This window comes from Heptranchias perlo, chromosome 27, assembly GCF_035084215.1.
Source record: "Heptranchias perlo isolate sHepPer1 chromosome 27, sHepPer1.hap1, whole genome shotgun sequence".
Taxonomy (NCBI): domain Eukaryota; kingdom Metazoa; phylum Chordata; class Chondrichthyes; order Hexanchiformes; family Hexanchidae; genus Heptranchias; species Heptranchias perlo.
In genome coordinates, this window is record NC_090351.1 from 17265120 (window position 1) to 17280966 (window position 15847).

The 15847-nt window shown below is 41.3% G+C and overlaps 1 protein-coding gene across 12 annotated transcripts in view; it reads left to right on the forward strand.

Annotated features, from left to right (window-relative positions):
- The window catches only part of LOC137344683 (ladinin-1-like), a 98374-nt gene that overhangs the window by 28528 nt on the left and 53999 nt on the right, over nucleotides 1-15847 (forward strand). For all 12 annotated transcript variants that reach the window (XM_068007809.1, XM_068007812.1, XM_068007813.1 and 9 more), the window contains 2 exons: nucleotides 10540-10668; nucleotides 14214-14505. In XM_068007809.1, the coding sequence (XP_067863910.1) occupies nucleotides 10540-10668; nucleotides 14214-14505 (421 nt within the window). The remainder of the gene's footprint in view (nucleotides 1-10539; nucleotides 10669-14213; nucleotides 14506-15847) is intronic.

Here is a 15847-nt window from a genome sequence, read left to right on the forward strand (position 1 = left end):
AAAGGGGAGGTGCATTGCGGCTGCAGGAAGTGGTGTAAGTCAATTGGGAAGTGAATCTGTGCTGCAATATAGTCCAGCATGGTGATGATGGGACCTCTGGAATTTTTAATGAGCAACAACTGGGCTGTTCAACGTTTGCGGGACCCTGATATTTGCAAAATATAAAATACGGGTCTGTACGGAATCTGAACGGAGATCAGATATTGTACATGTAAAACACAGATGCAGGTCTCATCCCTATGTTTACAAACTGTTGAGTTATTTTAAAACATTCAATAAAGGTTGTGTACTACTAAATCCCACATTCTCCAATCTGCATGCCAGACCCCACCAATCTGCCGATCCGAGTTTGTATCAGGCTTGCAAGACAGTGGCACCAAGGTCCTCTGACGATGCACTAGATGCCTTGGTGCAAGAGGTGGAGAGAAGGAGGGGCATCCTATATCTGCAGAGGGGCAGGGTGCAAGAGGCCCTCCAGACATATTCTGCTGAGGCAGTGGGAGGCAGTAGGGGACAAAGTCAATGCCAGGAGCATAGCACCACAAACATGAATGAAGTGCAGGAAGAAGTTCAATGCTTTGACACGAGTGGTCAAGCTGAGTGAGGTCAACTGTCAAGTGGCATCTCCTACCAACTGCACCACTAGCCACATCCACTGCTCCACGCACTATACCACCATCACCCACCCACCAACAAACTCTTTCAATCAGTATTCAACTCTTCCACCCAGATGCTTCCTCCCTCCCTCACACATTACCACTGTTGCAAGCTGCACATCCACAACTCACAGATCACAAATACTGGCAGCTATCAACCATGACAGCCATATCACCCAAATATCTTGCAGAACACTCATCGACAAATGTCCCGCTTTCTTGCAGGAGAAGGTGACACATAACAGGAGGCAGCAAGTGGCAGTGGCTCCATGGAACATGAACCTGCTGTCCTCTCTCAGGATGATAGCATTCCTGTCCCACCCCTGCCACTCTGCCAGTGCCCTTGCTGTTGCCTGTCAGCTAGCCAGCCCACTCCCTGTAGAGTATTGAAACTTTATTATCGGAAAATAGGAAGATAGGAACAGGAGTAGGCCATTTAGCCCCTCGTGCCTGTTCCGCCATTCATTGAGATCATGGTTGATCTGTGACCTAACTCCAAATACCCGCCTTAGCCCCACATCCCTTAATACCTTTGGTTAACAAAAATCTATCAATCTCAGATTTAAAATTAACAATTGAGCAAGCATCAACTGCCGTTTGCAGAAGAGCGTTCCAAACTTCTACCACCCTTTGCATTTAGAAGCATTTCCTAACTTCATTCCTGCAAGTCCTGGCTCTAATTTTTAGGCTATGTCCCCTAGTCCTAGTATTCAAGTATAGGAGACCTCCAAAAACAGGTACAAATGCATCAGCAGCCAGAAGCAATAATCCAGCAACTAACCTGTAAATCCTGCATAATCCTTTTAAAAAGCACTGGTGAGGGGCCTTCCATGCTGTTTAAGGCATGTTCAGCTGTGCGAGGTTAAGACAGTGCGTTGGCTGGAGCGTTGAGTTCCAAAATCGCATCTGTCCCTATAAATCAGCGTTGCACACTGATCTACTGCATATTCTCCCTACTTTACATGATGCTTGTGTACGTTATCTGCGTGTGCGCAGACGCCTTTACCAATATGGCGTCCAGAGCACGTCATGTTAGAAGTGTGTGCGCGCGCGCATTCTGGACGCCATTTTGGGCCCTTAGGAGTCCATGTAGCGCCGACACAACGGGTGCTATGCAGCCCAATTTAGACACCACATACTCAAAATAAATTTTTGAAAAAGAAATAACAGTATAAATAAAAGTCAGGAAAAGAGGATAGAATAAACAAAATCCAACACTGAAAAGGTACTGGAAAAAATTAAATTTAAAAACAATTACAAAAAAAATCATCTGCCCCTTTAAGAACTCCGTTGCTCGTGGAGGTTTCCTTAGATCCACCCTAGATGGGCAAATGGAGTGGGCGGTGCAATCCCATCCAAAATCACGGGTGATCATGCCGTGCTTAAATGTAGATTTTGTGTAAGTGGACTTCAGACTGTCTTAAAAGGCTGTCACGCACAATGGTCAGAGATCGGGTGTAATTTATTGGCTCCCACTATGCATCACTCTGGTGCTACCAGCTATAGCAACTGGGAATTTTCCTCCTGTGTCCCTTCTTAAGTTGTTATAAGTATCGCTCTGTCTCTGTCTCATATATATTTGAATGTGTGTGTGTGTGTGTGTGTGTGTGTGTAGATATATATATATATATATACTCTTACATTTGTGTTAGATATGATAGGTTCAAATTTTTAGTATGATTGAAGACTGCTAAATTAAAGATCGTCAATTGCTAATCAGCAGATCTATTATAATTTTGAGATACAGATCTATTTTATTCTATTTAGTTAGGTCTGGTGAATCTGCAAATCTTGGCCTAGATTTTCGGCTCTTTGTGGATTTGGGGCACATCTCTGAATGGCAGGATATCTGCTCACCATGAAGGTGTGTCCCTGGACCCTAGCTGATCTTCCAGCCTCGGGGGTCATTAACGTATTGTAAGGAAGCTTCACTGGGGAATCTGGCCAGTGTGGGGCAGAGTTTAGCAGAGGCAGCCCAGCTGCAATGTAACAGTGCCAGCAGCCTCTGTGCTCCCGTTGAAAGTTTAAAAAGTTTTTCAACCACCCTTCTGGTCTGTGCCATCGATTGCTCTGCGATCGATTGGCCAGGCATCCCCCCCCCCCTCCCCCCAACAAAATTCATTCCCCACCCTCTGCCATCATAGCAACAGTGGATGCCAGGAGCCAACATGCTTTCCTGGTGTCCAGCATCGCTATGGTACAAATGATGGGAAATAAGTTCTCTGACGTATTTCACTTATTTACATTTGCTTACAATATTGTATTCTGCAAGAAATAGAGGCACTTTAAAATCGGTGGGGAGAAAGGGGAACACAACCTTGAGACATTTCCCATTCCCACTTGCCTGAGTTACACCAAAAAACCAGCGGAAAATCTAGGCCGACATTTTTCCACATTTTGACATTTGGCATAATTTATGCAGATGTACGGCAGTCACATAACAAAGAGTTTTACAAGTTGTACCAACTGTAGAATTACAGATCTCACATTAAGCTTGAAGCATGCCATTACAGGTTTAGGCACAATGAGCCTCACAGATTTTTGATGAATCTCAGTTCTTTTTTGCTCTCATAATCTCACTAAAAATATTGGGATAGATTTTCCATTTTCACTGCCTGCACAGTAATCTGGTGCAGGGGATCACCATCCCTCTATAGAACCTATTTGATTTCCATTCCATTGATTTCTACAGAATGACTATCAGGCGGGTTCTACAAAAAGCGGGCGATCTGCTCCGCCAGATTACCACCCAGGCAGCGAAAACAAAAATCGACCCCCATGGGTTGGTACACAGTCCTCCCAGCTCAGTGACCTATGTTAGAATTTGAACCAAACTGATGGGGTGGAATCCTACTCTTTCTGCTAGCTGTAAGCACCTTGCATTAAATGAGCTGTGGACAGAATAAAACCACTTAGAATTTGACAGAAATTGACTTTAAGTCAATAAAAACAGTGAGGAGTAGGAGGAGGATATTGGGATTTAGTTGACATTTCTCAATAACCTTCCTGAAATTAATTCCTGGATCTTGCTAAGTCTACACATCAGTAACGCAGATGTTATTTAGAAGTTTCTCTGGACCCACAAATCAGCAAATTGTGACAACTAGAAGTACAGGCGCCTCCAGTCTCTGTTATTTATTCACAAGCAATGAAAAGTCACACATCATTGACACTAAGTACAGACTGACAGCATGGCATGACCACATCTAATTCAGAGAATGCAAAATGGAAGAGACTGGTAAAAGCTACAGCAGATGTTCTAGCTGTGAATTTATTTACTTTGATTGTGTGCTTCCAAAGTTGATCAGGAGCTTATTGGGTTTCCGAAGAAGCAGAAACACCTTCAAAAAGAATGTTCAGCCACTCGCTGCTTTTACACCCTGTCTGAGTGTGTAAAGGTCAAATCAGAATTGACTTTCATTCTGCCTTTTCGGCCATGTCAGGCACTATCAGCAGACATATCTGAAGTCTAAGGTGACTGTTGCTCTTATTACACAAACAGATTCTTGCATCTGTTTCATTTCGACAGCATAACACTAATCATGGATCAGGCGCATGTTCTCTTAAATAACAAACTTTCTGAAATATCCTGGGATTAATTTGTTGCCAGCATATGGCTCCAAGGCAACGTGCATGCAATAAGGGCATCTCCCAGTACAGGAAACTATTCTATTCCATGAATACACTGGTGACTTATGATAGGAAATGCTAGGGCTTGTTTCATCCTCTGCTTCTCCTGAGCGAACTCCTGACCGTTTATGACCTAAGTTGATTTCTCCAACCGCACGTATTCCTTCATGCAGGCCATAAGTTCATCCCATCTTTGATATCTATCTATCTATCTATCTATGATCTAATCCATCTGTATACAAAGGTTTGCATCTAGCACTCACCCATCACACTTCAGACCTCACACTTTAAAGTATCAAAAGCGTAAGAGAAAGAGAAAGAATAGCTGTCATTTCCTGCTGGTTTTTCTGACCTTGGGAAGCAGCTGGTTAGTTACAAGCTGTTGACAATCTATAAGAGAAAAAATTTCCCTCTAATTGACCTCAGAATGTATTAATTTACCTTAATGACACAGCTAGGTTATATGCAGCTCAATACATTAGGGGTGAATTTCCACTTGTCTATCATAACTCTGGTGGAAACACCATTTACACCTTTGTTCCAAGGTTTCCGTGGGCCTTCTGCAAGGTTATGGCAGATAAATGGGAGGAGCCTTGTAAAAATTCATCTCAATTGTGTTAAATGGCATAAAACAGCATACGCTTTGAGTTACCTTGAGCAATGCCACAGACCTGTTGGTGTATATAAAAAGGAGCCTGTCACACTTCAGATGTCACAGTTTACATATACTGCCAAAACATCATAACTTGGCATTTTTAAAAGAAATATACAATGAGAGAAAGAAAACCAGTTATTTTCTGCTGGTTTTTCTAACCCTGAGACAACCTAACCATTCCCTAAGGAAAGAAGCCAAGCATCAATCCAGAGAAACTTTCAACACCAACAGTAACTAGGAGGTGTCCATTTAGATCAATTCCTTAATGCAAGTGCCTGAGGCTTAGGTCAGTTTATCAGATCTCCAGACCGCAGACCACTCTTCAGCACCACTACTGGAGATCAGCTAGTGAGAACATTCAAAGGTTACATTGAACAATGCCACTTAGCCCAGCAAGATTATGCTGTTGTTTCTGTCCATGTACATAACCATCTCAAACCATTTACATCATCAATAGTGAGGTACTCTTTACTTGGGAGACCAAATTTTCACCACACTTTTCAGGAGCCTCCTCTTTTTGCTTACTTGTATTGCAACATCTATTGTATTGATTTGTAAAGTGTCTCTTTACTGTAGAACTTGGGAATACATAAAATTATGTCAAGAGGATAAGTAGAGATTTTACTTTAACTGAAATAGGAATGATATTTAAAAGAAAATGGGTTTGCATTTAATCTATTGAATATAATGCGTGCAATTATTATGCAGAGTTTTGATTATTTTCAAATGTACAAAATTATTTAAATTTGACTTGTTCAATGTATTTCTCCTTTTTAAGTACAGAAACATTTTAATAGTATAGGTTAATGGATCTATGCACTGCATTTTGTTCAAATTAAGTGCTATAGCAGTGAAGGGGTTAAGCTTGTCCCTGTTAAGCCCTGAGATTTCAGCTACAGACGGCAGTTATTAAATATAGTCTCCTGATCCCCAGATGAACTAATCAAATTGACAGAATAAAGAATGAAATGAAATAGCGTAATTAGAAAAACCTATGAAAAGAAAACAGGACAAGTGATGAGGAAGTTTATGCAGTGCATTCCTCTCTACCAACAGAAAAATGCCCAGAATTCCCTTTCCTGAACCATACCAGACATAATTTACATAATGGAGTATATTACAGGTCACTGCTACAGTCAACTGGACAGAACATACACAATGGCATGATGACATTTATACAAAAGAAAAAAAATTGTTGAACATATATATCTTTTGTAACCCCCTCGGCAATTTGTTTCCATGGCAACATTCTGTGGTAATACCTTCATATACAGCAGGTTCAGTTCCCAGATTCTAATTGTGATAAGACTAACTTCACACTTGAAACATTTTTCTTCAATCTGGTTGTGCACTAATTCTCTGGAGCCATGTTTTATAATACATTTGTAAAGTTGTGGTTGCTCTTAATTAACAGATGTTTCGCATGCAAATAGTTAACTGGAATGGTACAGAGGTGTTTATTTCTGTCCTAGTATCGAGTCAAAATCTCTCGTCCTGCTGCTGGTTTAAATCCACCTGGGGGAGCAGTGTAATTTGGACTCAAACTGATGAAAACAGTCAGACATATCTCTTGTCATATCTGTCATATCTGTGGAAAGGCCACAGTGTAAGCCGTAATCTGATCTAGTACAAGAAGAAGGAGGTGTGTATAGAGAAGGAGGTGAGGAGTTTAAATATTAACAAATTACATTCAATCGGGTTCAAATTGATCTGTTGTGTTCTTCTAGAATAAATGGGTTGTGTGCCTGCTTTATTCTTGATCAGAGTCTGATATTCCCCTATCTAATTCACCACCAGGCAGCATTCTAACACAGAGAATGGTTTTTGGTGCTAATTGATAATTTTAGTATTTGGTGACTGATACTTGTTGGGATAGTGTCCATGAGTTTCAGTAGTCCACAGTGCCTCATGAAAGTGGTCATTCTGCATATGTGAGCCAGTGAACCTATACAGTCAGCGTCGGCAGGCAATTCAGTCTGCGGGGGAGAGGGTGGTGTATTACAGCAAGGTCCAATATTGTCCTCACCGAATCTTCGCCGTAATGTCCCATTTTCATCAGAAGTCACTGGATCATGATCAGGAGCAAGAAGTTTGGCTCATTTTTTTCCCTCTCTCCCACGCTGCGAGACACCAATTGTATTGTCTTCACTGCTCAGTACAGAGTGGGGATCTGAACCTGGGAATTTCCCGGTCTCTATGACTCACCACCACACCTTATGTTGCATTTGCCATTTCTACATTTCTGGAAACAGCTGCTTGTCACATATTGTATAGAACTGACCAGATTTATTGAATGATATCACTTATAGAAGGTTGCCCAGGAGCAAGTGACTGGTAGTGAAATAATAAATAAAATTGTGCTTGCATTTACAAAGTGCCTTTCATGCCAAAATGTCTCAAAGTTCTTTACACAATGAGTTACCTTTTTCCTTTGATATGCAGTATAGACAAATGATGCTGCCATTCTGCACCAATAACATTCTACAAACAGACATGTGATGAATGACCAGTTAATCTTGCAGTATTGGGTTAAGGGAGGAATGTTAGCTGGAACATTAGGAAAACTCCTGATCTTCCTGAAATAGTGCCATAGGATTTTTTTTTTATTCGTTCACAGGATGTGGGCGTCACTGGCGAGGCCAGCATTTATTGCCCATCCCTAATTGCCCTTGAGAAGGTGGTGGTGAGCCGCCTTCTTGAACCGCTGCAGTCCGTGTGGTGACTGTTCTCCCACAGTGCTGTTAGGAAGGGAGTTCCAGGATTTTGACCCAGCGACAATGAAGGAACGGCGATATATTTCCAAGTCGGGATGGTGTGTGACTTGGAGGGGAACGTGCAGGTGGTGTTGTTCCTATGTACCTGCTGCTCTTGTCCTTCTAGGTGGTAGAGGTCGCGGGTTTGGGAGGTGCTGTTGAAGAAGCCTTGACGAGTTGCTGCAGTGCATCCTGTGGATGGTACACACTGCAGCCACAGTGCGCCGGTGGTGAAGGGAGTGAATGTTTAGGGTGGTGGATGGGGTGCCAATCAAGCGGGCTGCTTTATCTTGGATGGTGTCGAGCTTCTTGAGTGTTGTTGGAGCTGCAGTCATCCAAGCAAGTGGAGAGTATTCCATCACACTCCTGACTTGTGCCTTGTAGATGGTGGAAAGGCTTTGGGGAGCCAGGAGGTGAGTCACTCGCCGCAGAATACCCAGCCTCTGACCTGCTCTCTTAGCCACAGTATTTATATGGCTGGTCCAGTTAAGTTTCTGGTCAATGGTGACCCCCAGGATGTTGATGGTGGGGGATTCAGTGATGGTAATGCCGTTGAATGTCAAGGGGAGGTGGTTAGACTCTCTCTTGTTGGAGATGGTCATTGCCTGGCACTTATCTGGCGCGAATGTTACTTAACATTCCTTAACATTCCTTAACATTCACTTGGACAGATGGGACCTCAGCATCTACCAACAATGCAGCACTCCCCCAATACTGTACTGGAGTGTCAGCCTAGATTTTGCCCATGAGACCTGGCGTAGGGCTAGAAACCACAACGTTCTGACCCCAAGGCAAGGGTGCTACCAACTAAGCCAAGCTGACACAAATTTCATCAATCAAAATACTGTTTAGCAAGTCAGACAAGTTCTTTATTGTAGGAGAGTGCTGAATGGAATTATTGGCAACAACCTGCTAATATTGTGAATCAACACTAGCAATTTGTCAATTAAAAAAAAATAGCATTTTATAAAAAGCATGAATTATTTAAAGGTGGAGTAGTAAAAAAATAAAGACTTGCATTTATAGTGTGACTTATCGACTTCAACTTGTTCAAAACTCAGCTACCCAGCCTTGGCTCAGTGGTAGCACTCTCACCTCTGAGTTAGAAGGTTATGGGTTACAACCCCCACTCCAGAGACTAGAGCACTCAATCCAGGTTGATACTTCAGTGCCGTACTGAGGGAGTGCTGTCAGACGTGCTGTCTTTCAGATGAGACATTAAACTGAGGCCCCATTTTCCCTCTCAGGTGGATCTAAAAGATCCCATATCGCTATTTGAAGAAGAGCAGGGGAGTTCTCTGGTGTCCTGGCTAATATTTATCCTTCAGCCAACATCACTAAAACAGATTATCTAGTCATGTACCTCATTGCTTTTTGTGGGACCTTGCTGTCTGCAAATTAGCTGCCACATTTCCCTGCATTACAACAGCGATTATACTTCTAAATGGTACTTCATTGGCTGTAACGTGCTTTGGGACATCCTGAGGTCATGAAAGGTGCTATATAAATGCAAGTTCTTTCTTTACATGTATTCTTTCCTACACTAAGTCCCACTTTCCCGCCAATCCCGTCCTCGCTGACTTACAATTGCTCCATGTTCCACTGTATATTCAATTCCTCATCCTCATCTTTAGTTCCCTCCATGGCTTACCCAACCATATCTCTGCAACTTCTTCCACCTTTAAGTTCCCTCCTGTCCCCTGTGTCCTGTGCCCTTTTGACTCTGGTATTTTGTGCATTGCTTCTTCCCTTTGTCCCACCATTGGTGGCAGTGCTTTCAGCCACCTAGCCCTATCTATGAAACTCCCTGCCTGAATCCCTCTACCCTCCACTTCTCTCTCCACCGTTAAAAATACTCAAAACTCATCTTTTTGACCAAGCGTTTGGTCCCCTTTCTATGTCTTAAAAGTCTTCTCCTTTATTACTCTTATCTTTTTTCACATCTATGTAAAGAATCTTGGGACATTTTCTGTATTCAAGATACTATATAAATGTAAGTTGTCATTTCATATCTGAAAAACAGTTCTAAGCATGACACATTGGAGTGAAATGCTATAGACACAAACATAGCAGCCAATTTACAGACTGCATCATTCTACAAAACCACAATTGGATGAATGTCAAGTTTTGTACAACTATTGATTAAGGAGGAATGTTGCTAGGACACCAGGGGAACTCCTTGTTCTTCGTCAAACAGTACCATGGGAACTTTCATCATCCTCCTGAACCACAGGAGCAGACAGATAGTGGGCCTCAGTTTAATATCTAATCTAAAGGACAATGCCTCCAACAATGTGGCACTCTTTCAACTCTGCACAGAAGTATCAGCATGGTTTATACTCTCAAGTAGGATTTGAACCCATATCCTTTTGACTTAAGAGACAAGAGTGCTAACAACTAAGCCAAGCTGACACTTGAGTAATATTTCTGCATGGAAGCCCAGGTCACCATGTTCAATGTTGAAAGAAAGAGGGAACTGTGCCTCTGTTCCTGCACTGACTCTGTTTCTTAAGCAGCATGCAGTAAAAGAGCAGAAGCAATAAACTCACCATTCTATCCGTTACTACAACTGACCACGCAGCAACTCTGAGAAAGGCAAGACTGGCTGACCTGGAATTTCCTCAAAATTGGTGCTGAAACAACAGCTTAAGTACAGCGTAATGCCTGTACATTGCCCAAAGTCACTTCACGTAGAACTCTTACAGCTAGCATGGAAAGTGACTTTCACCCCATTATTCTGAGTGGATTTGAACATAAGTAAAAGGGCAGAGTATTAACCGAATTTAGAGATATTTCCTAATGACAAAGGCTTAATTGTGTAAACTGGCTATTGCATATTTTCCAGTCTGGCAAGACAGAGATCAATGGAGGATGATGAGGAATTTGAGAAAGCTCGTCGGCGCAGGTACCGACAGAATAGTTCAATATCAGGCAATGAAGATATTGCTGAAGAACAACATACATCTGAAAACAGGTACAAATATTAAAATTAACCAGTTTTGTAAAAGAAAAATGTGAACAAATTTGACTTTGGAGTAAGTGGTTGCCAAAAAGGAGGAAGTTAAGAAGCAAAATACAGCAGTAATAGGGGATTCCATAGTCAGGGGAGTAGACAGCCACTTTTGTAGCCACAATTGACAATCCTGAATGGGTCGTTATCTCCCAAGTGCCAGGGTAAGGGATGTAATGGAGTGGGTGAAAAAAATTCTGGAGAGGGAAGGGGATCAGCCGGAAGTCTTGGTTAATGTTTGAACCAATAACATCGGAAGAAACAAAATTAGGGTCCTGCAAAGAGAGTTTCAGCAATTAGGAGATAAATGAAAGAGCACAATCTTGAGAGTAGTAATCTCAGGTTACTTCTGGTACCACATGTAAAATAAATTTGTGTCTGGAAGGATGTGTAGGAGGGAAAGGTTAAGATTTCTGGGACATTGTGACCAGTACAGGAATAGCCTGTACAGTATGGATGACTTCACCAGATCAAGGCTGGCACTAATGACCTCATTGGGAGAGTAACTAGAATTGTAGGGGGGTTAATCTAATAGGGCTGGGGGGAGGGAAAAACAAGATCCAGAAGCAGAAGGGAAAGTAAAAGGACAAATAGTGCAGGAAAGATAAAAGGGAAGAAAGGGAAAGTTATAAAGAATAGGTCAGAAGTAGAATGGAGTAAAATTTCCAAACAGAAGAATCAGATTTAAATTGTATGTATGTAAATGGACAAAGTATTGTGAATAAATTTGGTGAGCTAGAGGCACAAATTGCAATGGGGCGATATGAGATCATAGCATTAATAGAGAATTGGCATAGACTTGAGCAAGACTGAAAACTGAATATTCTTGGTTACAAAATATTCAGGAGGGGTAGAGTAGGAAAAATGGATGAGGGTGTTAGTGTTGATCAAAGATTATATTACAGAACTGGAACATAGGGATGATGTAGAGAATGGTGCAGTTAAATTAGTGGATGAAAAATTGGGCAGCTTCTGTTACACGCATGCAGTCCTCACCACATGATTTTCCTTTATTTGCTGTGACCAGGTGATCCAAAATGCCCAGGTGCAAAAACAGAAAGATCTGTCCCATTGTGTCCTGTTTTGGATACCTTACTTTAGGAATGATGTCAAAGCCATGAAGTGGGTGCAAAGGAGATTCATTAAGAAAATGCAAGGGATAAAAAGCTTTAGTTGTGAGGGGAGTTTAGAGAAACTGGAGTCCTTTTCATTAGAATAGAGAAGATTAAGAGGTAATCTGATAGAGTTGTTGAAAATCATGAGGGGTTTTGATAAGGAAAATGGGGGGAAACTATTCCTACTGGTGAGTCAACAATAGAGGGCACAAAATTTCAAATCATTACTAAACGAATGTGCAACTCGCTACCACATGGAGTAGTTGAGGCGAATGGCATAGATGCATTCAAGGGGAAGAAAGGCATAGAAGAGGGAGAAAGGCATAGAAGGTTATGCTGATAGGGTTAGATAAATTAGGTTGGAAGGAGGCTGGTGTGCAGCATAAACACCAGCATAGACCAGTTGGGCCGGATGGCTTGTTTCTATGCTGTAAATTCTATGTAATTCTATGCAAGAATGAAGGGAAAAGTTAGGAGAATTCTTTTACGCAGACTTACTAGGACATGGAAAGCCCTATTAGAATCAGTGAAGGAAGAAGAATCCATAATGCTAGCTTTTAAAAGGGAACTGGATGAACTGTTAAAGAAAACATATAAAAGGGTGTGGGAGAGTGCAAGAGAACAGCCTGCACAGGTGGGATGGGCTGAATGGCCTCCTTCAGTATGGTAAAATAATAAGAACCAGATATTTTCCAGGGGCCGCTTTGGCAGTGTAAACCCTGTCCACCCATTTGGTTGGCCATGGAGCCTGTCCCAAACTGCGGAGATGGGGTTATTCGCACTGTCAGGGCAGGCCGCTGGTGCCTACAAGGGGGCTACAGTGGTGCCTGCCCCAATCCGGCCTTGCAACTCAGAGTGGCTCACATTCAGCCTACCAGAGGTGCACTGCTATGATAGGAGAAAGACAAGAAAGATTGTGCCAGAAAGAGCGCATAGAGACTAGAGATGACAGAGGGATTGTCTATTAGATGAAAACCTTTCTCTTGTAGATGTCCAGGAGTGTGAGAGAGGTTTTTGAAGATCCTCCCTAGATTTGGAAGCAGTTTCCAGGAATTGGTGCACTTGGACTTTATAGAAAGTTAAGATTTGTTTTTGGGGTCTAAAGTCAAAGTTTTTTTTATTTATAATTATAGCTGGATGATGGTATTTGTTAAGCCTAAGCATTCAAATTTTATAGGCTGCTAAATCTGATATCCTTTGTCACAAATCAAATATTTACAGCATAGATTTTACAAAAGCTCTAATAGGGGACACTCCAATTTTTATAAATTACACAAGCTGCAAATCACTTGAAACTTTAATGGGTTGTTTGTTTTTTGCTGTCCCTTCATCTTGTTAATTATCTTCACAGTGGAGTGTTTTAGAGTGATAGAATGGCCTCTCATTGAACGAAGGCCAAAACAGAGCCACTAAAATACCCATTTCCTCCTTCAGCTCAATGGAAAAATGAAAACTTGGCTCAACTCCAGATTTATACTTAGCTGCTGAAAAGACGATGTGAATTTGAACCTTTCAAAGCTCGGAGTTCGCCTGGGTCATCCAAACACCCTCAATCCAGGGCAACCCAGATTTATTCCTCCCCAACAGCATAATTGTGTTTTCTAAGGTTGGAGTTATACTGTGGAACTGACCTGGCATTACAAGATGCAATGAATAGTTTGCAGCCAGCAGCACCAGATTTATACCATGGGCCACAAATCCATACCCTTCATGCATGTGCTAAGCTCTGCTCTCGGCTAAATTTTAAATATTTTGAGTGGACAGTCAGGAGCATCTGTTTTCTGAAACCCATTTTCAAAACTCTACTTCAGGTTATAACATGCCAACTGCTCGCTTTTTAAACTGGCATGACATCGCACTGAAGTTACACTCTACACAGTGTCAAACACAAACGATGTGAGGTGGGCTTCCTGCAGGTTCCTGAGACAGATCAGAACCTTACTCGCTTCTGAATCACCACAGAACAGTGACAGTATAACTATACCTTTAATTTTTTTTTAATCACAGCTGAGTTTCTCATCAATGTCAACGTTGCTGTTTCTAAGCTTCTGTTAATTTTTTTTAAATGCGAATTTTTGCACCATTCTGGTGGCCTACAGCATATTCAAGTTATTCCCTCCCGCCTGTGAAACAACTCAAGTAGTGCAGTTTTAATTGACAGGTGATTTTTATAGCCATGGTTTCCCAGAACAAGTTAAACAATGAACAGTTGTGTAGCAAGGTTATTACAAGGTACTGTGGGACAGGAAATGACTTTTCTCTTGGCTATTTGAAATCCATGATGAATTATGGTCAAGTTGGGGGACTGATTCACAAAGTGTGTTGCAGCACATCATAAATATCTTTAGTCCAATAAAACAGTTTTAAAACAATTATTTCCCATTTGTGATTAAGCACTGTGTTTAATGAACAAGAAGAAACGTCATCTCCACACTTGGAAGATGAAACCGTTGCGTTTGCTGAAATGCTGAGAAGAAGAGAAGAGGACAGAATAAGGCATCAACGTGAAACTTTGCAGAGTCTGAAACTAGCAAAGTTTACCTCTGAAACGGAAGTGGGAAGGGTAAGAGAGAGCAAGCAGGAGCATGAAAGCAAGAAGCCAGAAATGAAGGAAGCATCCACTGACACACAGAGGAAAAAATCAGATGAAGATTACAGTAAGAAAACCAGTACAAGCCCATTGAAGGTGAGTGACATGCTTACAATAACTGATATTCAAGCTGATTATATAGAACAAAGTGACTTAAACTTGAAAGCCTTCTTCGGAAGTTTTAATCTTCTGTTATTATATGGTATGTATGTTTAGAATGTCGTTGCTTGATTAGGCAATCCTTGTATTGAGTTATTGACAGTGCAATTGTTTATGTGTTATTCTACCATCAATACATATATATATATTTAAAGCTCATGCCAAAAATAAAATGTGGGCAGCACTCTGGCAGATTTGCCATCTTGGAACTTTGAAAGTATAGGGAGCATCAGCTGTGCTTCCTCAATTGGAGCCTGTTTCTTTGGCAGTACATCTAGTGACAGATGAAACAGCCCGACTATCATACCTTTCACTGAATCTGGTCAGGATCATCATACAGTCTGTTGGAATCAGCAGATTTAACAATATGCTGTGCAACATATTAACTGATGGAAAATTAGAAATATATAAATCAAAACATTTATACAAGTTGTGCAGATGTAACTATTACTTACTATCGAATCTCTGCTAAGTTGGATGACACTTGTTTTAGATCTGGTATGTTAAATCATATTATGTACAACGTGTTATTCTGCTACAGTGAACTTATCTCAGTAAGAGTAAGGGGGCAGTCAGAGAAGAGGTGAAAGTCCTAAAAGATACATATAGACTTGAAACTGAGGATGAACGTAAAATAGACCATTTAGGAGTGAAATCAGGAAGCACTTTTTCACACAAAGAGTAGTGGAAAATTCAAACTCTCTCCCACAAAAGGTTGTAGATGCTAGGTCAATTTAAATTTTCAAGACTGAGATCGATATATTTTTGTTAGATAAAGATATCAAGGGATAAAGGCAGGTAAATGGAGTTGAGGTACGGATCAGCCATGATTGAATGGTAGAACATGCTCGAGGGGCTGAATGGCAGAAGAGGCTTGAGGGGATGAATGACCTACTCCTGTTCCTATGCAGATCCATTAGTTTTACTTCCATTCCATATAAAATAATAGAATCAATTATCAGGAGTAAAATTGTGGCATAAGTGTATAATAATAACCCAATTAACAGCAATCAACATGGATTTAATGGGAAGTTCCTGCTTGACCAAGCTTTTCGACTTCTTTGAGGAAATGTCAACCTTCGAGGAAATGTGGGAAGCCTTACAACATGATATACCTAGACTTCCAAAAGGCATTTGACAAAGTTCCACACAAAAGGCTATTAGTTAAACTCAAAGCTGTAGGGAATTTAAGATAAACCCTGGAAATGGATAAGAAATTGGCTGAAGGTTAGGAGTGTTAAGTCCAGGTGGGGGCTTACTTAGTAGGGTACCCAGAGCT